We start from the raw sequence: 24321 nt of genomic DNA, 5'->3' as shown, positions 1-24321 counted from the left end.
TAGGAATAAGCAAAGGACCAAATAAAACTAAGTGACAAAACGAGATATCTTTTCTTCAATGATGATCTTTTGAGGTTAAAAGTAATCAAATAGAAGAAAATGCTTACATCAATATCTGTTTGAAGAAAAAACTTTAGAAGTGAGCATGTTAATACTATCACTTTTTAAAACATACAATGGACTTAATTAATAGAGATAAAGAAGAGCTCAGTTATTTCTCTTGTATTGAGATACTAATAAAAATATCTGAATAAAGATCTATCTTCAGATAAGTTAATACCGGCTGCTTAAAGGTAATACTAACATTTAATCTAAAAACGTTTTCATCTTATACTAGACTCACTACAGACTAGTCACATAAATGAGGAGTTAAAATTCCAATTGAAGGAAATCGTAACACATGAAATAACAAAGACATGTCATATAAGAAGTTCACTGTTCATATACAACAGCAACAATTTTACTATGTACCAATTTTTATAAGGTAGGACATGTTTGTATTGGCTATGATTTTGTATTATCAACAATAAAAGATATAGTTTTTCCCCCCTTCTCTCCTTTCCTTACCCTATTTTATTTTGTTTTTATTTTATAGGCATGCCATCAAGATGCTCCAGTGTTGCAATATTAGAACAAGGTACTAATTTTGCAATCAGGCTCAATGATTGATAGATTCTTAACCATGTTAATTTTATGGCAAATATTTCAAAATTTGACAGTTTCAAAACAGTATATATTTTAGAATCTCTCTTCTGCCAATACTTAATGTTAAAAGAAGTGAATTGTAAGAAAAATGAGAGAAACCAGAAAATGATATTTATTATGAATGGCAAGGAAAGGGGAACTCCAAAGTCACTATTACTACAAATTAAACAGAATGCTCCTGCTAGCACTGTCTTATCTCCAATACTTAATATGTGAGAAGATTCTAGCAAGTGAAAACAAAATGCAATTACATTTTATTGCAAGAAATTTAGAAACATATTTTTAACAAAGTTAGCTATTCAAAAGTGTTACCTTAGGCTGTCTCTTAATAGCTCTTTTTCACAAGTGTGAAATTTAATGAAGGCAAACGCATTTATAAACCACACCAAAATGGTATCTTAATTACTAGCTGTATTTACTTAGGCAAGAACAGATTAAATGGAAAGAGAAATTAGTTTTACAAATGGCATCATACATCTTTATGTTACACCCCCCTCCATCAAGTCACAGATGGTTATGTCTCTTGAACTTCCTAATAATGTAGGCAATTTTCTTTTCCTTGGGCACACCCAAATTCATCACTTCTCTAAATTATATATTATTTTTGAATCATTTACAAGAACTGAAGCTGTTTATCATAATATTTGAACATGAAATGGACCTTTTCCTTAATGGGCTCTATATGAATATGAAACAAGATTTATTGAAACTACTGGTCTTATAAGTTTGCAGTGTACTCATTACATACAGTTTGAAGGAATACCTCCACCTGACCTAACTCTAAGTAAGGGTTTCTACTTCCAAATCTAACAGCTAAAGCCTGGGGTAAAGTCATGGCTAACATTACTTAAGCTGTCACCTAATTCATGGCTTAAAGTAGGGACTCATGAGGACCTATGTAAGACTGTTTTACTCAGATGAGTGTCCATTAAAAACTCATGCATTAAAAAGAGTCCAGAGATGTTGCTTCTAATAATGGTCAAGTAAACTTATATTAGAACAATAATTCCACATATAACACCTATAATATCTGGACAATATACTTTAAAAAACACCAAACAACCAACAACAAATCCACACAACTACCTAAAAGCACTGGAAAGCATCAAACCAGTAAGATACTGCACTGGGGGACTGAGCACTGGGATGAGGTTCTTGGTTTTCTATTCTGGGCAGGCCAAAAGGCTAATATTAAGAAAATCTATAGTTTTACTTTCTCATTTCAGAGGAAAAGATTTCAGAACAAATGTAGCAGCTGGTGAGGAGGAAAATACTATCAAGAAGAGAACAAGGAGCATCCCCAAATTGTTTACAAACACTGCCCAATCTCTGGTTAACCCATAAAGTATATATGTAAAGAGCAGATTCTAAGTAGTCCAGATAAGGCTAAAAGAACCAAACAAAAATTTCAACTGCTCTCCACTGTGGAGGACAAATCAAGTTTACAATTCCAGTTCAGCCAATCTAATGGCCTGATTTTTTAAAAAAGCAGTAGACCCAGGAGAAACAACAGAATCCAAAGTCTTTATAATACATCACTCACAATAACTAAGATACAATCCAAAGGTACTTCAAGAAGATGTACCATACTGAGACATTCAATGGAAGCTGACCCTGAGAGGACTCCAGATGTTAAGAGTTTACATACAAGGAATTTAAGTAGCTCTTCCTACATTGTTCAAGGACATTAAGGAGAATATACTTGCAAGGAATAAAAAGATAAACTCAGTAGAGAAATTGAAACATTATGAAAGAGATAAATGGAAACTTTAAATTTGAAAATTATAATGTCTGAAATAAAAGCTTCACTGGGTGGGTTAACTGTAATTTGAAGAGAATAAAAGAATATATGAAATTTGAAGCAACATCAATAAAAATTTGACAATACTTAGAAAAATACATTTTAAAAAGTGAACAGAGCCTCAGGCACTTGGGGGTCAACATGAGGTATATAACATATATGTAACTGATTCCTAATAGGAAAGAAAATGCAAAAGAAAAAATACCTGAAAAAAAGAAGGATGGCCCCAAATTGATTCAATATCGCTAAAGTCATAAACCTGAGCAAACCCCAAGAAAGATAAACATGAAGGAAAATATGCCTACGCACAGCAATAATCAAATTGATAAAAACCAGAATTAAAGGAAAAAAATCTTGAAAGCAGTCAAGAGGTGAGGCAAAACCAAACCAATAACAAAAAACCCACATTATATACAAGGGAATAATGAATGATTCGAAATGTCTGCTGACTTCTCATCAGAAACAACAAAGGCCAGAAGAAACAATGGAACAACATATTAAAGTTCTAAAAGAATAAAAATCCAAAATGCCTTATCCAGTTTAAAAAAAAAAATCCCTTAAGAATTAAGGTGAAATAAAGAAAAATTTACATTAAACAAAAAACTAAAAAAATTCATTTTTAGTCGATGTACAAGAAATGTTAAAAGAAGATCATTAGGCAGGAGACAAAGGATACCAAATGAAAACAGATACTTACAAAGAAATAAACAGGATCATAAACGGTAAATATGGGGCAAACATAAAAGATTGGTTTTCCATTCATTTCATTAAAATACATGACTGTATAAGCAAAAATACAGTTGTATAATGGAGTTAATCATGTTTCTACATGTATTATGTATAGCAGAGGTGGGGAACCTTTTTCTGCCAAGGGCCATTTTTGGAGGGCCACACAAAATTATCAACTTAAAAATTAGCCTGCTATATTTGGTCAAACATTTAATTAACTCATCCCTAATGCGTTGGCAGGGTCAGAACAAATGATTTCGCTGGCTGGATGTAAACTCCCCCCCCCCGCCCAATGATTTTTAGCAACTATATCATAATGAACAGAGGACTAAAGTAAATGAACCCATATGGCTGAAACTTTCTTATATTTTATGTGCTGTGGTACATAACATTTAAATCTAAGTAGATTATGAAAAATTACAAATTTAATTCCTCAAGAAATAACTTTTAAAAATATGAAGAGAGCCCTGGTGTTGCTCAGTGATTAGAGCTTCAGACCAAAGGATCACCAGTTCAGTTCCCATTCAAGGGCACTTACCTGGGTTGCGGGTTTGATCCCCAGCCCGTCAGGGTGCAAGTAGGAGGCTATCAATTGATGTGTCTCTTTCACATGGATCAATGCCTCTTTCTGTCTTTCTATGTCCTTCTCCCTCTTGCTTCCATGCCTTCCATTCTTCCTAAAAATCAATGAAAAAATATTCTTGGGTGAGGATTAAAAATTTTTTTAATAAAAATAAAAATATATGAAGAGAAATAGTTAATAAGCAGAAACAGAAGAACAAAATCTAAGGAGATAAATAACCACCATGTCAATAATTATATTAACTGTTAGTGGATTAAACATTCCAAAATGCACAGGTTGTCTAATGGATATAAAAGCACTACTCATGCTCTCTATGAGAAATACACTTTAAATAGATATAAAATAGGCAGAATATAAATGGATGGAAAGACGTGCCATTAAAAAATGAGTATGAATAAGATTAATGAATTGGTTATATTAAAATCAAACAATGTAGACTTCAAGAAATAACTAGAGATAAAGAAAAACATTTCATAATTATAACGCCTTCAATTCACCAGGAAGATGCAGCAATCATAATGTGTGCCCACACACAGGAAACCCTTGATTTTGTGGACCACAGACCTCGATTTAACAAATTTCAGATTTAATGGACAAAATTTCCAGTCTATATGTCATATGTGAAAATTAACATTGTGTTCATTTTAAAATGCTTTTAACCAAGATTTGCTTATAACTAAATTAACAGGGTTTTTGTTGTTGTTATTAATTCAGTTATTTTTAACAAATTTTAGTGAATAGGCCATATGTTGGAAAAACCAATATTGTATCTATAACTATAGTCTACATATTTAAATCCAAGAATCAATGCTTATAAATAATGTTCAGGGAATGATTAGCATGTGATCACACCACATCTCTCTCAACACGTGGCATGCCTTTCTGCAGCAGTTTTAACACGTGCCGGCCGATGTTCCCAGGTGCACTAAGCCACATCCCAGCCATAGGCATTTGTTTATTCACAGTGTCTGGGAAATGCATTTATTTACTGGACCTATCCAGCATAAATTTAAAATTATAGCAATACACAGAGAAAATTTTTCTGTGAAATTAAACTTTTCATACATACTTAATTTTATTTACACAAACATGTCTACATTAAGTAAAAACAGGTAAACTAATTTGTCAATTTTTCAACATACACATTTGGAAAATCTACTTTATTATATAATGGACTTTCAACTTTAACAGATACCCCCTGACCTAAATTAATTCATTATATGGAGGTTTTACTGGATTAACAATTAAAAACTGAAATTTTAAAAATAACAAGAGCATCCAAAAACATAAAATGCTTAGAAATACATTTAACAAAAACATATTTCTAAGCATTTTATGTTTCAGATCTCTACACTGAAAAATATAAAACACTGTCAAGAGATAGTAAAGAAAAAGAACTGAATTTTCATGGATTCAAAACATTATCATTAAATTGTCAATTCTCCCCAAATTGATTAATTCAATCCAAATCCATCCAAAAGCCCAGCAAGGCTTGATTTTGTAGAAATTGTCAAACTCTTTCTAAAGGAACCGAAAAACTAATTAAAACAGTAAAAAGTAAAAAACTTCTAAGAACAAAATGTATGAGAAAAATCTTTGCAACTTGGGAGTAAAAAAAATACTTCATAGCTAGGATACAAAAAGCATAAGATTTAAAAAAACTGACATTGAATTTCATCAAAATGTGTTTTTTTGTTGTTGTTGTGTTGTGGGGTTGAAGCCTGGGTTCAAAATAAGACCACCGGAGGCTGATGATTGATTAAAAAAAGCAGGCAAGGATTTATTGAAAAACTGGCCAGCACGGCCTCAGCCTCGAGAGCACCACACACAGGTGGAGTCCACAGGACCACCATTCCAGGTGTAGGCAGTCCTTTGAAAGGTTCAAACCACAGGAATTTTCCTTTGTTCTAAATTCTAAAGGCTGGGAACTTAGGAAAGTACCCTATCTAGCCCTATCTTGTGATAGCCGATAATACCAAAGCAGAACTCAGAGGTTAATCTCTAAAGGTTATCTCTAAAGGTTATCTACAGTTTCTACCCCTGAAGCTACTGAGTCAGTGGGAATCAATCTCCTGTATTTCTGGTAAAATTGCCTTAGCCTCCAGGTCTCAATTTGGAAGCTGAGGCAACTACCCTATGTTTAAGCAATGGCAGGGTTAAAATTCAAACAGCAGTTTTTACCCAAGTATGGTTGCTACCATATTTCAGTACCTTCTCTCCCTCCTTTTCTACTCTAGAAAAATCAATGGGAAAAAAATCCTTGGGTGAGGATTAACAACAATAACAAGAACACCATTAAATAAACAATACATTAAATCATATGTGTATCAATAAACTCATATCCAGAATATACTTTAAAATCTTACAACTCAAGACAAAAATAACCCAATTATGAAATGGATAAATATAAAAAATACAGATGGGTAAATAGTATGGAAAAATATAGATAAGCCCCTACACTGGTTTTGGCAATTATTTTTTTTCTTTTTGTTTGACCCCAAAAGCAAAGGCATCAAAAACAAGAACAAGTAGGACTACTCAAACTAAAAAGCTTCTGCACAGAAAACTATCATAAAACAACCTACTGAATGGAGAAAATATTTGCAAATCATATCTGATAGAGGATCAATTTCCAAAATATATAAAGAACTCATACAACTCAGTAGGAAAAAAAAAAAAAAAGAGAGAGAGAGAAACAATCTGATTAAAAATGGGCAGAGGACCTGAACAGACATATTCCCGAAGATGCATACAGATGACCAACAGGTACATGGAAAGGTGCTCAGCATCCCTAATCATTAGGGAAATGCACATCCAAACCACAATGGCTATCACCTCATGTGGGGAGCCACCTACCGCCTTCACTGGCAGAGAGGTGTGGGCAAGGAGCCCGGAATGCTGGTGACCCTTGAGCCCAGGCAAAGGTCAGAGCTATGCACCCACTACTTAGTCATGGTATCTAAAGCAACTTCAAGACCAGATAGTCATGTAAATCCTACTGATAAGACAGCCTGTTAGCAGAAATTGCCTAAGGCCTTTAGGTGTATCCCAAACTGAATAAAAGGATAGCAAGGCCTGAGCACATGCAGACTCCTCCCTCTTGCACTGGGCTTCTGCCTGGCTCCCCAATTTCCAAATTGTTTCTTTAGACACAACCTGGAGGAATCCAGGCACGGCCAGGCTGAGGGACCCCACTCGTGCACAAATGATTGCATGTCTGCATGCCTCGACTTTTTACTTTTATCTAGAAAAAAGTCAGGGCAGTGGAAAGACCAAGACACTGGTGTTTTTAAAATTTGGAGATGAAACCCGCTTCTATAAACAAGCTAGCTGAGTGATTTTTGCACAAGTCACTTAACTTGGCTTTCTGAACCCCTTGCCCTCTATCCCCCTTCTTGAAGCATGCTAAAATACCTATCTCATGCTGAAACCAGTGTGGCTCAATGGATAGAGCGTCGGCTTGGGGACTGAAGGGTCCCGGGTTCGATTCCGGTCAAGGAAGGGCATGTACCTTGGTGGTGGGCTTATCCCCAGTAGGGGGTGTGCAGGAGGCAGCTGATCAATGACTGTCTCTCATAGATGTTTCTAGCTCTCTATCTCTCTCCCTTCCTCTCTGTACAAAAATCAATATATTAAAAAAAATAAAAAATAAATAAAATACCTATCTCATAATGATGCCCTAAGGGTGAAATGAGATAAGAATACCTCCATTACCTAGAACAGTACGTGGCAGGTAACAGGTGCCCAATCAGTTGAAGCTTTTCGTTTCTAAGTTCCTTGAAAGCAAGCACGTGTTTCCAGGAAACCTTGCCAGTAACTCAGCACAGTGCTCCGCACATCACAGAAACTCAGCGAGTCCAGGGGCTGCCTTAGGAGGATGTTCCGAGCTTTTTTTTGGTAAACATTCCACTATTTCTTCTTTTATTTTGAGGCAGCCCTAATTCCATAGGTGTACCCCAGGATCAGATACAACATACAGGTTTCTGTAGCAGTGTCTTCATGACATTTTTATTATTTTAATATCTTTCAACGGCTTCCCCTGATTCTTAGAAGACGATTCAAACTCTTTACAGTGGCCCGCTGACCCGTTTAGTCCCAGCCCCCACCTCCTTCCCCTCCCTCAGAAGTTCCAGCCACACCTGACCTCTATCTGCGCCTCAAATGCCGGAGGCTTATTCCACCCTCGGGCTTCCTTTCCTCGGAAGGGACCGCCTCCCCCCGTCTTCACAGGCCGGGCTGTGGACGAGCACGAAGCTCCAGAGCGGCCTCGCGAGTGTCCTCCCCTCGACTGCTCTGCCTCCGCCATCCCTCTGATTTTATTCACGGAACAGCACTTGCGCCCCTTTCTCTCGTTCCTAAGTGAGAACGGGAACTGTGTCTATTTCGTTTCCAGAAGTTTCCCCGGCGCCTAGAACTGCCCTGGCACAGAGTATAGAGTAGGAGCGTGACCCCTGGGCTACAGCTCATCCTAAGGTCCACCTCTGGGCTCTTCAGGCTGGAGCCTGTGTGTGTGTGTGGGGGGGGGGGAGAGGGTTTAGGGGGGACGGAAGTGGGGGGCATTCACTGGGACTTCTCTAGCGTCTTCCCAGCACAGGCCCCGTTCCCGGGTCTGAAGGCCGAGCACCTCTTTTCCCCATGAGGGGAACGGGGGGAACTTGGTTGGAAGCACCTCCTGCGGAGTCCCAGCAGCGGTGGGGTTCTGGGTTCCAGGTCAGGGGCGTCGGGGACCGCGTGTGGCCGCAGCCGCGGGCCCTCGCACGCTGAGGCACGGTCGGACGCCGGCACTCACGAGGCTTCTGGAACACATGCCCGCGAGCCCGGAGCCTGGGGAACCTCTTCCCGCGGAATCTGACGGGGCCGCTGAGGGGAGCGGAACGCCGCGGCGACGGCGGCGACGGCCTCGCGCCCCCGTCACAAGTCCCTCACGTGGACTTCCAAAGAAAAGTGTCTGTCAAAAAGGCGGACTTCCTCTCACAAAAAAAAAACAAAACGGTGAGGGAGTTTCGTACTTTTAAGTCAGCAGAAAACGGCTTCCCGGGAGCCAGCTGGTGTACACTCACCGGAAAGCAGCCGCCCCCGAGGGAAGTTGACTTGGAAGGAGGCGGAGCGTTGGGGCGGTGACGAGAGAGAGGCCGCCGCCCGCGCGGGAGCTTGCGCAGCCGCAGTAGCAGCCGCCCGCCCCGCCCACCGCCCGCGCAGCCGCAGTGGAGGCCTCGTGCGCGCAGGGTGGGGCGCAGAACAAGGGGCGGGGCTAGCCGGTCTCCCGCGCTGACGCGACGGCTCGCGGCGGAAGGGCGTGGGCGCGCATGCGTCCTGAGCAGGGAGGCGGGGCCGCGCAGGCTCAGTGAGCGGCGGCAGCGGCGGCGGTGGAGGTGGTAGCGGCAGCAGCTGTCTGGGGGTTCCAGGAAGATGGTGCTGATTAAGGAATTGTGAGTGGGTCCGTGGGCGGGATCGCGGCTGCCGGGGTGTCGTGGTGGGAGGTTCATTGATGGAGACGTGGCGGAATACTCCTGAGAAGGAGCGAGGCTGGGGTTTGGCCGCTCCCTTTCGCGTTCCCCTTCCCCCCCTCCGGCCCGCGCCCCCCGGCCCACTCGAGGCCCCCCTCCACGGCGCTTCCCCAGGGTCCTCCTCCGGGCGTTCCTGCGGCCACAGTGCTGCCCTCTCTTCCCGGGGTTCGAGGCAGGCTGTGTCCCCGATCGGATCGCGTGGCTCGGGAAGGCGCGGCCGGGAGTTTCCCGCTGGGACCCGTCTTCCCACCAATCGCCTAGCCCCAGGCCCCGCTGTGGGGGACCGAGGGTGGGAGAGACGGGGGTGGGTTTGACTGTGATTTGTCGTCTTGGGTGGAGCCTGCCTGTCACCGGCGGGAGATCGGCGGCTTGTCGGGTGAGGGCAGCACTGGGGTCTGAGCTCCAGGTGGGACCCAGGCGCCCTGAAGTTCCTGAAGGGGAGCCGGGAAAGCCTGCGCTCCCCCACCCCCCGGGCGGGCAGCTGCGTTGACTTTGACAGCCAGGCCATCAGTCTCAGTTCCCATATCTTGCAGGTGGGGTGACACTCTAGGCTCCACCCACCTCACCGGGGCTGCAGTGAGGCGTGAACACGTGGTCTGTCAAATAGAAGGGTTCCCAGGTGCCTTCGATCCAGCCGAGCGCTTTTGTTGAAAAGTCAGGCGTTTCCCACCCGCCAAGGACTGACTATCGCAGGAAATGTGGTTGGCAGTGATTGTTCAGCTATCACAGCTGCTTCGTTTCGTCATCATCCCTTGGGCAACGAGGGGATTTCAAGTTAGGGCCCTTTTCCGGTTTTCAAATGCTCCTTTCGTTCTATATTAAAAAAAAAATAATAATAAAACTTTTAGTTGGATTGAACCATCTCCAACACACCTTATTCTTATTGTAGTGCTAGTTCCGAAACTTACCTTTAAAAACGAAGTGACTCATTCCGGCTTCTCGGCTTAAAACCCTCAAAAGATTTCCATATCTCACTGAGAATCAAAGCCCACACCCGTTACAATACAGCCTGGAGGTGGGGTGGTCTTATACTGTTATCTTTTCTGTGCTGATTTTATTTACTAACCTTCCCCTGCCCATCCCAACCTCACGTGCTTCCTTGGTGTTCTGGCCTTTCTGCTTGCTGTTCCCTGGTTTGAAGTGTTCATTCTGCATCTCACTAACCCTACCCCATCCCTCCACCCGCTTCCTTCAGGTCTTTTCTTAAATACTGTATACCTCTTAGGGAATCCGTCTCTGAAGATCTAATTGTAACACCCACCTTTGGTATCTGTTTTCCCTGCTCTATTGTTCTCCCATAGCAGTTATCACCATCTACCATGCAACACAATTATTATTTTTTTAAAATATATTTTATTGATTTTTTTACAGAGAGGAAGGGAGAGATATAGAGAGTTAGAAATATCTATGAATCACCAATCAGCTGCCTCCTGCACGCCCCCTACTGGGCACGTGCCCAGAATTGAACCCGGGACCCTTCAGTCCGCAGGCTGTCGCTCTATCCACTGAGCTAAACCGGTTTCGGCGCAACACAATTATTGTGTGTGTGTGTGTTTTCCTGTTTTACTGTATGAATTCTCTTACCACATGTAAGCTCCATGAATTTGTCTTACTGGCTCCCATATTTCCAGGTCTTAGACTAGTCCCGGGCATGTAGTACATGCTCAGTAAATATTTGTTAAATAAATTAATGAAAAATTATAACTAGCCAGTGACAGGGATCCTGAGAAAAGACACATTTCAGTCAAAGCTTATTTATAGTATTGGGCTTTGGATTTACACGAAAGTTTTCTTCCAAGTTCTTTGTACTGTGTGTCATGCAAGGGTTATTTCATTTATTACTCTGACCTCTTTGTAATGTAGATAGGTGGCAGATATTAAGACAGATTGAGGAAATGAGACAGAAGGAAATTGACTTGGCTCAAGCCAAGGAAGTTGCAGAACTGATTTTAGATCACAGGAGTAATCATATTTCTTTTATTAGAGTTATTTCCTACCTCCTAAAATGTGAATTAAGTGCTTAGTAGATTCCGTTGACGATTATGTGAGGAGTGTCAAGCTTACTTATGAAAAACATTTCCCATTGATACGTTATACACTTTGCTTTTTGTGAACCATTACTTTCATTGTAAAAATTTGAATGCACTGAGGTAACACATGTCAAAATGTGCCCAAAGTATAATATTTCCTAACAATTTATAATGACCATTTCTTGATATTCACTCCTCACATATGTCTCCCCTAGAATGTATTTCCTTCTAGACTTTTTGAAGATAGAGACTGTTTCTTATTTTTAAGTATTCCAGCATCCACACAACATCTAGTCTGGTACACTGTTAAGTAGTCGGTGTTGTTGAATGAAAAAAAAATTATTCTTAGTATTCCCAAGTCAGCTTTCTAAAATTGTTTTTGGTTAGGAGCAATGAACAGATCATTCCTATATGAAGATGTTGGTAAATTGTAAAATGCTTTGGCAAATGTTTGTTGTCTTTAAAAATGCCATCTATTTTTGACATGAATTAAAAGGTTAGAAATAACTTTTCAGGGTGGGAAGTTCAAGTTGTTACTTAAGTAAATAGATGGATTTGCCATTAGAATAAATTCTTAATTTTTTTTTTAAACTAGTTATTCCATTTGGGGAATTATTTTCATGAAAATTTTTAGAGAAGTATAAAAATTTCTAAAATACAGACATAACTCAGAGATATTGTGGATTTGGTTCTACACCAGTGCAATAAAGTGAATTTTGTAGTAAAGCCAATCACGAACTTTTTGGTTTCCCAGTGAATATAAATGTTATGTATTACGGCAGTCAGCTAAATGTGCAATAGTATTATGTCTTAAAAAAGGTACAAGTCTTAATTAAAAATATTTGTACAAATTGCTAACCCTCATCTCAACGTATTGGAAAAATGGTGCCAGTAAACTTGCTCAACACAGGATTTCCACAAACCTTCAATTTGTAAAAGAAAAGGAAAAGGCATTATCTGTGAAGCAGAATAAAATGAGGTATGCCTGTTCAGGTTCCCCCACTATCCGAAAGTAGAGCATTCCTATGAAACTTTTAATTAGCTGAAATGGCATAAAACAAAGAAGCAGTTACCATGAATTAATACAGTTAACTCTTGGAACAATGCACAAGCTTAGGGACACTAACCCCCCCCCCAAAATGTACATAAATTGTGACTCCCCTAAAACTTAGTTGTCCCTTGGTACCCACAGAGGATCCCCAAAATTCACTGATGCTAGGTCCCCTATATAAAATGGCGCAGATCAATGCATACAATGGGTCTCTGCTTATAACTGTGGGTTGAAACAGTACAGGTGTTTATTGGAAAAAATCTGCATATGAGTGGACTTGCACAGTTCAAACCCATGTTGTTCAAGGGTCAGCTGTATCTGAAAAAACTTTGATCATTCCCATATTCCCCTAAACACCTACAAAATCACATTAGATATGCTTGATTGCATCCAGTTTTACACTAAGTGTGATACCTGGATGATTCTCAGGCTTTTCTGACACCTCAGGATACACCTTGCTAACTGATGCACAAAATAAATCGAGATAAAACTGATGCTCGCAGACACAGTTCACAGCTGCGGCAGCTTGATGCTGAAATCCTGAGTGTGGTTCCCTGAGAAGGAGCTTGGTGGAGCCACTCTTGATGCACCCCCCAGTACCGCCCCCCCCCCCCACCCCAGTTGCATCCTGCCTCTGTGACAGTTCTACAAAACAAATGCTGAATATTATTTTCACTTTTCTCCTTTATTTGTGATAGCGAGAATCCTCTGTGTATTTCTTTCAGTTAGCAAAAATAGGTTCTAATATAGGTCTTTCCTAAAAGTGAAGTGGCAAACTTTCCCCCCAAAATGTGGGGGAATATCTGTACTGCTTTTAGACCAGTCATCAAAAATCAAGTCCTGTCCCTTCTCTCTTATACTTCTTAGTAAGTAAATCTTGAAGAGGTTACTTGACTCATCATTCATTCAGAATGTCTTAATCAGTCACTTTTCATTCCGTGAAATGAGTTTTCCTAGAAGTGTAGATATATAAAAATATGGATCTTCCTGCTAAAATCACTCAGGGGTTGTTTGGCTTTGTGAAACTTCAGGGAAGTCTTTAACTCTTTCCTTTGTATTCCTTCCTTCCATTTGTTTCCCCTGCAGCCCACCATCTTGGTTCAAGGCCTTTGTAAGGCCTTGCCCAGCCTCCCAAAAGATGTCTCTCCCCACACTCCTGCTTCTCAAACATTTTAACCACCTACCGATGACTTCTTCAGGTTAGCGGTAGTTCTCTCTCACCTTTTTGAACAACCTCCCAGCATTCCTTGTGGCCTAATAAATTTAATAGATTTCTCACCATTATATTGCAGGCCCTCATAATATATTTTCCCTCCATTTTGTCTGTTTCCTCCTATATTTTTCAAAATACACTCCCAGCATATAACCTGGTCTTCCCCCCGACCACTGCACTCCTGTCCCAGTTTATTTTCTGTTACTGAGGCAGTGAAGTGAGCAAATGAGTGTGTATCCAGAAGATACAGCTGAAATTATATGTATGGGACGACTGTGTACCAAATGAATTCTTGATGAGGATAGAAACTAGTAACCTTTGTGACTTTGAGGATGTTCATTGTCTTCAGATGACCATTATAAAAAAAGACAGTGATGAGTGATCTCCAGTTGTTAAGGAGGAGGGAATTACAAGAGACATGTTTTGCACCTGTTGACGACTAAGGTGATGTGAGTATTCAAGCATAGATGCTTGCGGAGAATAGGGAGAGAGAAGTAGGTGGAAAGTGCAGCTAAAAAGAGGTTGGAATGAGGAAGACTATTGGGAATTTTCTATGAAAAGAAAATTCCTTGAGATTTTTTTCTCTCCTTATAATAGAAAGAGTTAAAATAAGACTTTCAATCACTGTGGCGCTGGCTTAATAGTTTGGAGGGAAAGTCAGAGAAGGACCAGGCCAACAAAAAGGTGATCTTTTGAACATCAGCTCTTCTGAGATATTCAGGATGGTTTTCAGAGTTTATGGTAGAACTACATAAACGTACTTCATTATAAAAATCTAGAGTTAAAATGCAATGTTCTAATATAGTTTACCATGGTACTCTTTTTTGGAGCCAGGGTCTCTATATTGATCCTTTTGCATGTCCAATAAAAAACTTTGCTGGACAAGATCAAACACATAACCTTACAATACTACATTGACTACCCTGGAAGGAATTGTTATATTTATAAGGCTCAAAGCATTTTCCATAAAGTTTTTTTTTAAGTAATTGTTTTTTTTAAATATATATTTTATTGATTTTTTACAGAGAGAAAGAGAGAGGGATAGAGAGCTAGAAACAACGATGAGAGAGAATCTTCCATCAGTTGCCTCTTGCACACCCTCTACTGGGGATGTGCCCGCAATCAAGGTACATGCCCTTGACCGGAATCGAACCCCGGACCTTTCAGTCCGCAGGCCGACGCTCTATCCACTGATCCAAACCAGTTTTGGCAAGTTTTTTTTCTTATTAAGTCTAATGGACCGTTTATTTGTTTTTCTCTTAATAAAATTGAGAAGTAATTGGGTAGGGATCAGTTTTGGGAAGAATTCATTCATGAAATTCAGAACATCTATTTGTGAGAAGCATCCAAAAATGCACAGCATATAAATAGAGAATGAAACCATACTAAAAATTTCATGAGAGCAACCTGGCCAGACAGTGTACAAATAATACATTCTGTACCCTGTAATTTTCGGTAATGAGTTTTCTCTTGTTCTTTACTCTTCACAGGAATCTCTGCAACTGCTTTTGGGGGATCCTGGTATAATTTAGATGCTAAATGCAGTGATTGCTGATAACCTGGAATGGTAGTTTTATTTCCCCAATTTAAAAAAACACACTTAGATGAAACTAATTTGGCTCAGTGGATAGAGTGTCGGTCTGCGGACTGAAGGGTCCCAGGTTCGATTCTGGTCAAGGGCGTATACATTGGTTGCAGGCACATCCCAGGTGGAGGTTGTGCAGGAGGCAGCTGGTCGATGTTTCTCTCTCATCGATGTTTCTAGCTCTCTACCCCTCTCCCTTCCTCTCCGTAAAAAAATCAATAAAATATATTAATTAAAAAACAAAACAAACACACACAAACACATTTAGCCCAGGTTGGTGTACTTAATGGTTAGAACACCAGCCTTCTCGCTAAAGGGTCTGGGGTTCCATTCCCCGTCAAGGACATGCACCTGGGTTGGAGGTTCAATTCCCAGCACTTACAGGAGGCAACCAGTCCGTGTGTCTCTCATATCTATGTTTCTTTCTCTTCCTCTCTTTTTTTCTCCCTCCCTTCTAATCTCTGTAAAAGTCCATGGAAAAGATATATCCTCAGGTAAGGATTAACAAAAAACACTTATTTAGAGCTGTAGGCATTGCAAAGACACTTTTCCATAAATGATGTCCTTGTACCGTGCTACAGTAGAAGGTCTTTTAAGCATACAGACGTGTTTTAAAGTCAACTATTTTATGTGTAACCTATATTCTTCTTCCTTTTGTCTTTTTAGCCGTGTGGTTTTGCCCTGTTCTGTTCAGGAGGTAAGTCATGTTTGCTTTTGTATTATTTTATTGATATAGTACATTAATCTAAAGGTTATATTTTTGTTGTATTTATTTACCTTTACATTTTAGTTTTTTGTGACCAAAAAACAGGCTGTTACATAGATAACTGTAAATGTATTTCTGTTATATTACTTTGTTTTGGAAGGGACCAAAGAATGCAGGTTAACCTGCTGTCTAGTGCAGAAATTCTGTCTACAAAATCTCAGAGAAATTCTGTCTACAAAATCTTGCTCAACTTCAACACTTTAAGGTTAAGTCACTTGCTGCTTAGAGAAGAAGCCTCCTTTACTGTTGGACTTTTAAAAACATTTGTCTTGATTTTAAACCAAAACCTGCTTTCCCATAATACTTGACTGTTGTTGAAGTTCCTTCCCTTTGAGCGGTAAGAAATAGGCCTGTTCTGTCTTGCGTATGGTAACCCCTCAGGTCTTCTGATGGCAGCTCTCTGTCCTCCCCCAATCCTTTGTTCCATCTTCTCGAGGTTACAAGGTTAAACATGTCCAGCATGTTCATTTGGCCTGATACAACATGACCCCCTGGCCCTCCTCACCAGCTGGTCTCCCTACTGCATCGTCACAGTTACTGCTTTCCACTGAAAAGGGTTTTCCAGACTTGTTTTGACCAGCACATCACTGAGAGATTATTGTCTCTCTTGATCTGCACATGATACAAAAATACATCCCCTGTTCAGAAGTTGCATGTTTTGGAGTTTTATCTATCTGTAGTATAGCCAAGAAGGAGGGTAGTAAAAACAGAAAAGACTTCAGAGAAATCAAGAGATGGGGTAGCAAAACACATAAGGCCCTCGGGGTCCTGCTGTAACTTGCTCAGTTATCTGGTTTTCTTAGAGCTGACAGTGAATTCGAAGCAGTGAATTGGAAGTGGGACAAAACAAACTGATAACCATAGAAGGGACAGGTGATCAAAGACAGAAAGAAAAGAAATAAAATGAAGGAACTAAAAACCAATAGCTAACTACACCGTTGAATGTAAATGTGAACACAGCTACTATACGCCGGAAAATACGGTATATATATATTTCAGTAGTGCCTGAGGTTTCCCTGTATAAAAAACACTCAAAACAAGCTAGGCACTCCTGTTCTTTGCTCGTGTAGCTCATTGTTTGAACTTGAATGCGGAAATTGACATTTGTTTTTGTTTCCTTTTTTCTCTTGGTTTTGGATGTTGGATCAACTTGGATGTTGAAATTTTTCTTGGTATTGTTACTGAAAATAATCTCAGCTCTTTGTTGTACTGACACTTAATAAATATATCTATTGCCTTCATTTGTTGGTCTTTAAAATGACAATGACAGCCTAATAGCAGGCCATACAACATTAGTCCCTTAAGAACATTTTTTTTTTTGGATACTGTTGTTGTTTCTGTGTAAATTTTTGTTTACTCTGTTCCTGGCCAAGATCAAATTTGCCTTTTGACTTAGAGACATTTTAATCCTATTTTTAAAATATGAGAAGTACATTTTAAAGGGCTTAAGGATTGACTCTAGCATTACTGATGACGGACGTATCATGAAAAACAAAAGAAGAAATACAACCCTTTCTGCAGTCTAAAACCCCTACAAAAACTTATTTGATTCATTTATAAAAAAAAATGTGTTTGGTTCTAGCTTCCTGAGAGAGAGTCAGAGACATGGACAGAGAGACTGGGAAAGGGGAACTAGATGAGTGAAGGGAGAGAGAATGAGGATTAACATGCAAGATATCATATTCCTATGGGCTTTTTATTTTAAAAAAATGTTTATTGATTTTAGTGAGAGGGGTGAGAGAGAGAAAGAGAGATTATTCAGTTGCCTTGAGACACACCTGGACTGAGAATCAAACCTATAACTTGGGTCTATGCCCTGATTGGGAATCGAACCAGCGACCTTTTTGTGTAAATGATGATGTTCAACCAATTGAGCCACACCAGCCAGGGCCCTATGGGCTTTTTAGATAGCAATATTTACAGAGCTGGCCCTATTTTTTGCCCCTCAAATAAAATGTTGGTTTTGAACGATTAGTTTTTACAGGTAGCGTTTCTTTGAAAACATGCCCATAAAAACAAAAAACAAAACAAAACAAAAAAAACACCCACATTTTTTTTTTTTCAGGCTGTCTTCATTGGGAGGAAGAAATTTAGACAGATTTGAAGAGATTGGAGATAGTGCCATGGTTGAGTCCTTAGAAACAAATTAGAACAAAAGAACTTTGCTTTTTGTCATTTATTGGAATGGTTAGTGACTCGAGAATATATGTGCCATACCTTTTTCCAAATTTTGTAAGATTACTGAGCTATCATAGATATGAAAATGTACATTATTCAAAAACGAACTAAGTATCAAGATTTTTGTTTTTTTTAAGAAAACTTTTACTCAGAGGAAGAAAGAGTTCCTTTTTTAATATATATATTTTTATTGATTTCAGAGAGGAAGGGAGATAGAAACATCAACGATGAGAAAAAATTATTGATTAGCTGCCTCCTGCATGCCTCGTACTGGGGACCAACCTCGTAACCTGAGCAGATGCGCTGACCTGAAATTGAACCATGACTTCTGGGTTCATAGGTCGATACTCAGTCTCAGAGCCACAACCAGCCAGGCACAAGGCATTTTTCTGATAAGTGGATATCAGAGTACGTAGTAAAGCACCAGAGTGTTTGTAACTAGCAGTTTTTTTGAATAATGGAAATCTGGTAAAATATTACAGTTTCTTGAAGCTGTATGAGCATCTGGTAGTTCCTCTTCCTAAAACATTCATTTCTAATTTGAGACACATTTTCTTGTAGAACATATGTGCTAAATGGTTTGGACTTACTTTTCTATATCATCTATAGTAAGATTTTAGCATAGGAAGTTTCCACATTTACTACTGACTTACTGAGGTTCCTTTACTCTTTGAAATTTCAGTATCAGGTTGGGCAGCTGTACTCGGTTGCAGAAGCTAGTAAGAATGAGACTGGTGGTGGAGAAGGAATTGAAGTCTTAAAGAATGAACCTTATGAGCAGGATGGAGAGAAAGGACAGTATACACACAAAATTTATCACCTAAAGAGGTAAGCCGCCTATTCACATTTGATACTTAATCATTATCTACTAGTATAATAATAAAAGCATAATATGCTGATTAGACCGGACGGCTGAACGACCTTCCAATGAAGCCAAGGCAGCTGCCACAGCTGGGAGGGCTGAGCTCCTTGCACGAATTTTGTGCACCGGGCCTCTAGTATTAAATAATTAGGCATCATCTACTCAACTTATACTTATTAAGCATGTAACTACCTAACAACAAAACTGATATATCATTTGTATCATTTTTTGTGTTCTACAACGAATGGATCATACTATACATATTGTTCTGCAGTTTGCTTTATTTTTTATGCAGTTATATATCATGAACATCCATGTTATTGTTTAATGTCCATTCTTTTTAAGACTAAGTAAAATTTCTTAATATGGACATAGCATAGTTTACTTATCCATTCTCTAATGATAAGCTGATGGGGTTGTTTTTTGGGCATTTTCCAGTTTTTGTCCGTTACAAATAATATTTCTCTGAACTTGGTTGTACATGTCTTTATGCCTTAGGTTACTCTTTCGCCATAGAAATCTATGAAACTAGGATTGCTGAAAGGACATGCTCATTTTAAGTGTTGTTTTTGCCCGATTGCCCTCCAAGAGTGTAGTGTTCATTTTCCCATATTTTTCTATCTTTTTAAATTTGGCCGATTTGAAACTCAGAAAATAACCTCTTATTTAACTGCATTTCTTTATTAGTGAAGTCGTGCCTCCCACCTCAGGGTGATTATGGAGCGGTAGCCAGGCCCCTGACCAATCGCATCACACCCGCCTTTGGCTGGCCTGGCGCCAGTGGGTGTCATAGTGTGGATGGTCACTCTGCTGTTGGGCTATTTGGTTGATTTGCATATTATGGTTTTATTATATATGATAAGAAGACCTTCTCTCAGGCTTTTTGTGAGCTAAATAAAGGAAAACCTTGGCTCTCTGGATGCTAGCTCAGTGCACTCAGCCTTCTGGAACCGCTACTTCATTCCATAGTCCCCTTTGGTTTCACCCTTTATGCACTCATTATGCCATAAGGTATAAATAGTCACTATACACCTTCTACATAAGAAGATTCAAAGTCACGCAGCAAAGAAGTGGTAGAGTGGTGACTGAGACTTGCTTTTTCTGATTTTTAACCCCATGCTTTGGCCAAGTGCCTGACAGGAAGTACTCAACCTGATGAACACGGTGTCCCCTGAGAAGGGAAGGAGAGGGTTGAGTGCACGGTGAGGGCTGTTTAAATGCCCTTATAAGACTGGCCTTGTCAAACAACGATGGCAACTGTGGATGGAATCAGGGAGAGGCATGGAAAGGAAAGAAGGGGGCAGTAGTGGATCTCAGGCAGTATGGCAGATAAAGCCACTCTAACCATTATGAAAAATAACCAAAAACTTATCCGCTAATAAAGACAAAACAGGGGCCCACTGCTGCTATAGTCTGGGAGGAGGGAAGGGCATTCAGATGTCTATACTCAAAGTCAGCAGTGTCATGCAGAAGGCAGAAAGCCACAGGAAAACTTATCCTGGAATGGGCAAAGAATCATTTCGTAGTAAGTCCTGAGGCCTTCACTGGGCTATGGGAAAGACTGCAATTATGACAGAGGGCTGGCAGCGCAGCCGGTCAGACTTCAGTACCTGTAAGGGTGTAAGTTCAGCATGCTGAAGGCGTACCCAAAGTTCCTAGAGCCTTAGAGCTCTCTCCCTAAGGAAGTTAAATCTGTGTCCAGTAATAGATGTTCCCTTTTCCAGTATTTATCCCATTGGGTAACCTGTAGAGTGCTCTGGTACAGCATCAATAGAATTGATGGCAGATTTGGATGGGTAAGGTAGCTAGTTGACTAAGGCCACCAATACCTTATTTTACATTTGAGATACTGGAAGTGGTGAGGTCTACTTTACCCACTCTAATCAAGGTCTCTTTATTCCCTGGCCAGTATGCCTTCCTATTTCAGCAAAAACCGTTGTTTTTTTTGTAAGATTACATACTTCATCTCAATCAGAAAATTGAGGAACAATCTTGGCAGGGTATTAAAAAATCCAAAGTTTAGTGACCATCTCGAGGGACATTTCAAATGTCTGGTTTCCTTCCCTCTTAGATAATATTCGTTTTATGGGATAGTGAGGTTCTTTCCATATATCTTTCAATTCCTTTCACTAGTGGGGAGTTGCCCATGGTAATTCTAAGCATAGGATTTGGTACTTGGTGTATTCTTAAACAGTGTGCTGGCCACTGTAAGTGCTCTCGGTGGAAGCTCATTCATTTCCCATAGCACCCCTTTCCAGTGAGGAAACTGAGATCCAGAAAGGTATAAGTGGACCCTGTGCCACTGCTGTTGGGTGGTAGAGTTTGGAGATGAACCCAGGCAGGCATTGTGACTCCAGAACTTGCCCTCTTAATCACTTGGCTCTCCTGCAGAGCCCTGTGGGATGTTAGAATATTTTCCATTTCCTGCAGTGGACTGCAAAGGACTTGACAACGAAATTCTTCCAAACCCACGATTTCATCATGTCCCATTTTTTTAGGTCTTTAAAGTCTCAAGTCTTGTAAAATAAAAGTTAAACTTAACATGGTACTCAAGATGTTTACTTAGGCTAGGTTGTAGTAGATGTCCAGAATAAAGACCTTTAGCTCTAAGTAAGCTAGTCTTTGTCTTCCAGACTGGTCTGGTCCAGCCCCTTCTTAGGCTATTTTTCTAATGATTTGGGTACCTCATAACTGCTCAGCTTTCTGAACACAGCGTAGGTCTGTCTTGTGTGGAGGCATTCCTTGACTACTTACATTCTTCCCTAACCTCCACTCTACTCGGTGTGCTTCCTAGACTTGTACCCCATGTACCATAAAGGTTGAGTATGTTTCCTTAAGTTGTTTAATAAGCACTTAATGGTGGATGGTGGAGAATTGACAAATTTATTGGGCAAAAAATCTGGAAGCAAGGCAAGACAATGTGTTGCAACTTTTGAGACGGTATTTCAGAGAAAAACTTGCAGTTCTCCCGAGACCTCATCAGAACTCTGGCCAGACCTTATGTGGATTGTTTTCTCTCCCTTCTTGGGGGAAAATTAGGTTTGCTCTTTTTTATGTCTCATAAATATTATGCTTTCACCATCTTCTGTCAGTCCTGTAATATGGAGAATTCATAAAGCTTTGCCCACTCTGGAATGGCTTTGTTCCTCAAAGGTTAAAATAGCAGAGGTTTTATTGAAAATTGTTTTAAAATTTCACGTGGTCCAAGTTAAGAGCTAATTTTTATAAGCAAAAAAATTAATTTGCCAGGAAGTAAAAGTTATGTGTGCATTTGAAAATGAGAGGTTTAGCTTTGGCTGGTGTGGCGCAGTTGGTTGAGCATCATCCTGTGCACCAAAAGGTCTGGTCATGGCATATACTGAGGTCATGGGTTCGATCCCTGGTTAGGGTGCATATGGGAGGCAACTCTTTGATGTTTCTCATCTTGATGTTCCTCTCTCTTTCCCTTCCTCTACAAAATCAATAAAAATATATTTAAAAAAATAAGTAATTAAATAAATAAAAGCAACAAAGTATAGATTTTTTTTAAAAAAAAGGAAGTTTAAGTCACCTGAGTATGCAAAGATTAATTTTAATTATTTATATTCAAAATCATTTCTGAATGAGGATAAGTAAGAAATTAATAAATAGCCTAATATAGTAATTTGTTCTTGAGTTAAGAATTAGCCATCAACATGTAATTTTTTCTTTGTATATATGTAGCGCTGAGTCTTAATTTTGCACAGGTAAAAGTTTTCTAAATCAGGAGTGATCCTATTCTACAAGAATATCAGAAATATTACTGAAATACATTGTTTCCTCTTTATGGTTCACAGTGACCCTTAACATGGGTTTGTACTGCATGGGTCACCATGTATGTGGTGGTTGTTTTTTTCCAATAAATATGCTGTCGGTCCTCTGTTTCCCCAGATTATGCATCTACAAATTCAACTACAGTGGGAAAACATTGCTTTTATTATTGTTGTTATTATTATCATCATTATTGATTTCAGAGAGAAGAGAGAGGGAAGAGAGAGAAACATAAATGGGGCTTCTTATCAAATATATGATTTGCAAAATTATTTATTGTTATGAGTTGTTTCACTTTCTTTGGAGTGTTGTCCTTTAAAGCTTATAAAGTATACAGTTTTGATGAAGTCCAATTTACCTATATTTTTCTTTTATTATTTATGCTTTTGGTGTCATTGCCCATTCCAAAGTCACAAAAATTTATGTTTCTTCTAACAATTTGATAGTTTTAGTTCTTAGATTTAGATCTTTAATCCATTTTGAGTTAATTTTTTCCACTCTTTATTCTTACCCACTCCTTTTAATTTTCCACACAAAGCCAGAATGATCTGGAAACTTAGATCAGGTTGTGTCATTCCCTTTCTTAAACCCTTCATTAGCTTCCCATCATATAAAGAATAAAATGCAAATCCTGTGGCCTATAAGATGGGCCCCTGTGATCTGTCTGCCCCCTGCCTTCCTCACCATCCTCAGCTTGTATTCCTCCGTTCCTTGTACCCCTGCTTGGGGCAAATGTGGGAGGCAACCAATCTACTAGTCTCTCTTGCTGGGCTATTTCTCTTCATTCTTTCCCGCTCGCGCCCCCCCCCCCCCTCCCCCTTCCAACTCTGTTTGGAAGTCACTGGAAAAAATATCCTCAGGTGAGGATTAACAACAACAACAACAAAAAAGAAATGATTAGCCAAGTTACTCAGGAACAGGATTTAAAAAAAAAAGGGAATGCTCCTGGATCAGGAGTTCAGTGTACATTATGGTTATTTATTATGTATCTTTAAGCCATATTAGCCCTTTGTTTTTCTGGTGCCACTGTGACAAAGTCCTCTCCCTGCAAAGCATACAGGTTCACAACCATTGAGTTTAGGTTAGCTCTTAGTATTATCTTCTCTGAAGACAAGCTTAGATTAGATCTTAATATCTCCTCAAGACAATTGATAAAGCACTTTGGTTGAATTTTACCCCAAAGTTAAATATTCTTAGATAACCTTCAGGTGTGGGTAGGCTACGTGTGGGCCCAGAACCTTTGTGCTCTTGGGCATGATGCTATGGCTGACTTTCAACAGCTGGAATGTAGAGATGTTTACATTGAGGTAGGCACTGTCATCAGTATTGATTTATTACGAGAGAACATTTGGTGACTAGTTCGGGATGAGCAAGAGGAAGAATGTCCTTCCTAATTTGTTTTTGAAGGCCTAACTCCATTTTGTTCAGTTCATGTATGTTCCTTTTCTGAGACTCTGTAACATTCTAAAACAGAATTTTCTTCATTTTACTAATGTGACTTCCCTAGTGGTACTGAGGTGGA

The 24321-nt window shown here is 39.6% G+C and overlaps 1 protein-coding gene across 6 annotated transcripts in view; it reads left to right on the top strand.

Moving 5' to 3' along the window:
- The first annotated feature begins 9124 nt into the window (after positions 1–9124).
- The window catches only part of PITPNB (phosphatidylinositol transfer protein beta), a 53693-nt gene continuing 38496 nt past the window's right edge, over positions 9125–24321 (top strand). For 4 of the 6 annotated variants that reach the window (XM_045585664.1, XM_036449594.2, XM_036449591.2 and 1 more), the window contains exons 1-3: positions 9125–9247; positions 15871–15901; positions 18831–18976. In XM_045585664.1, coding sequence (XP_045441620.1) covers positions 9228–9247; positions 15871–15901; positions 18831–18976 — 197 coding nt within the window. In that variant the 5' untranslated portion in view covers positions 9125–9227. Of the gene's footprint in view, positions 9248–13492; positions 13606–15870; positions 15902–18830; positions 18977–24321 lie in introns of all 6 variants that reach the window. The other 2 variants (XM_045585665.1, XM_036449593.2) reach the window with 1 other exon arrangement.

Source organism: Pipistrellus kuhlii, unplaced genomic scaffold (genome assembly GCF_014108245.1).
Source record: "Pipistrellus kuhlii isolate mPipKuh1 unplaced genomic scaffold, mPipKuh1.p scaffold_m20_p_20, whole genome shotgun sequence".
In the NCBI taxonomy this organism is placed as follows: Eukaryota; Metazoa; Chordata; class Mammalia; order Chiroptera; family Vespertilionidae; genus Pipistrellus; species Pipistrellus kuhlii.
Note: the sequence above shows the minus strand (reverse complement) of the source record. Positions and strands in the feature narration are given on the sequence as shown.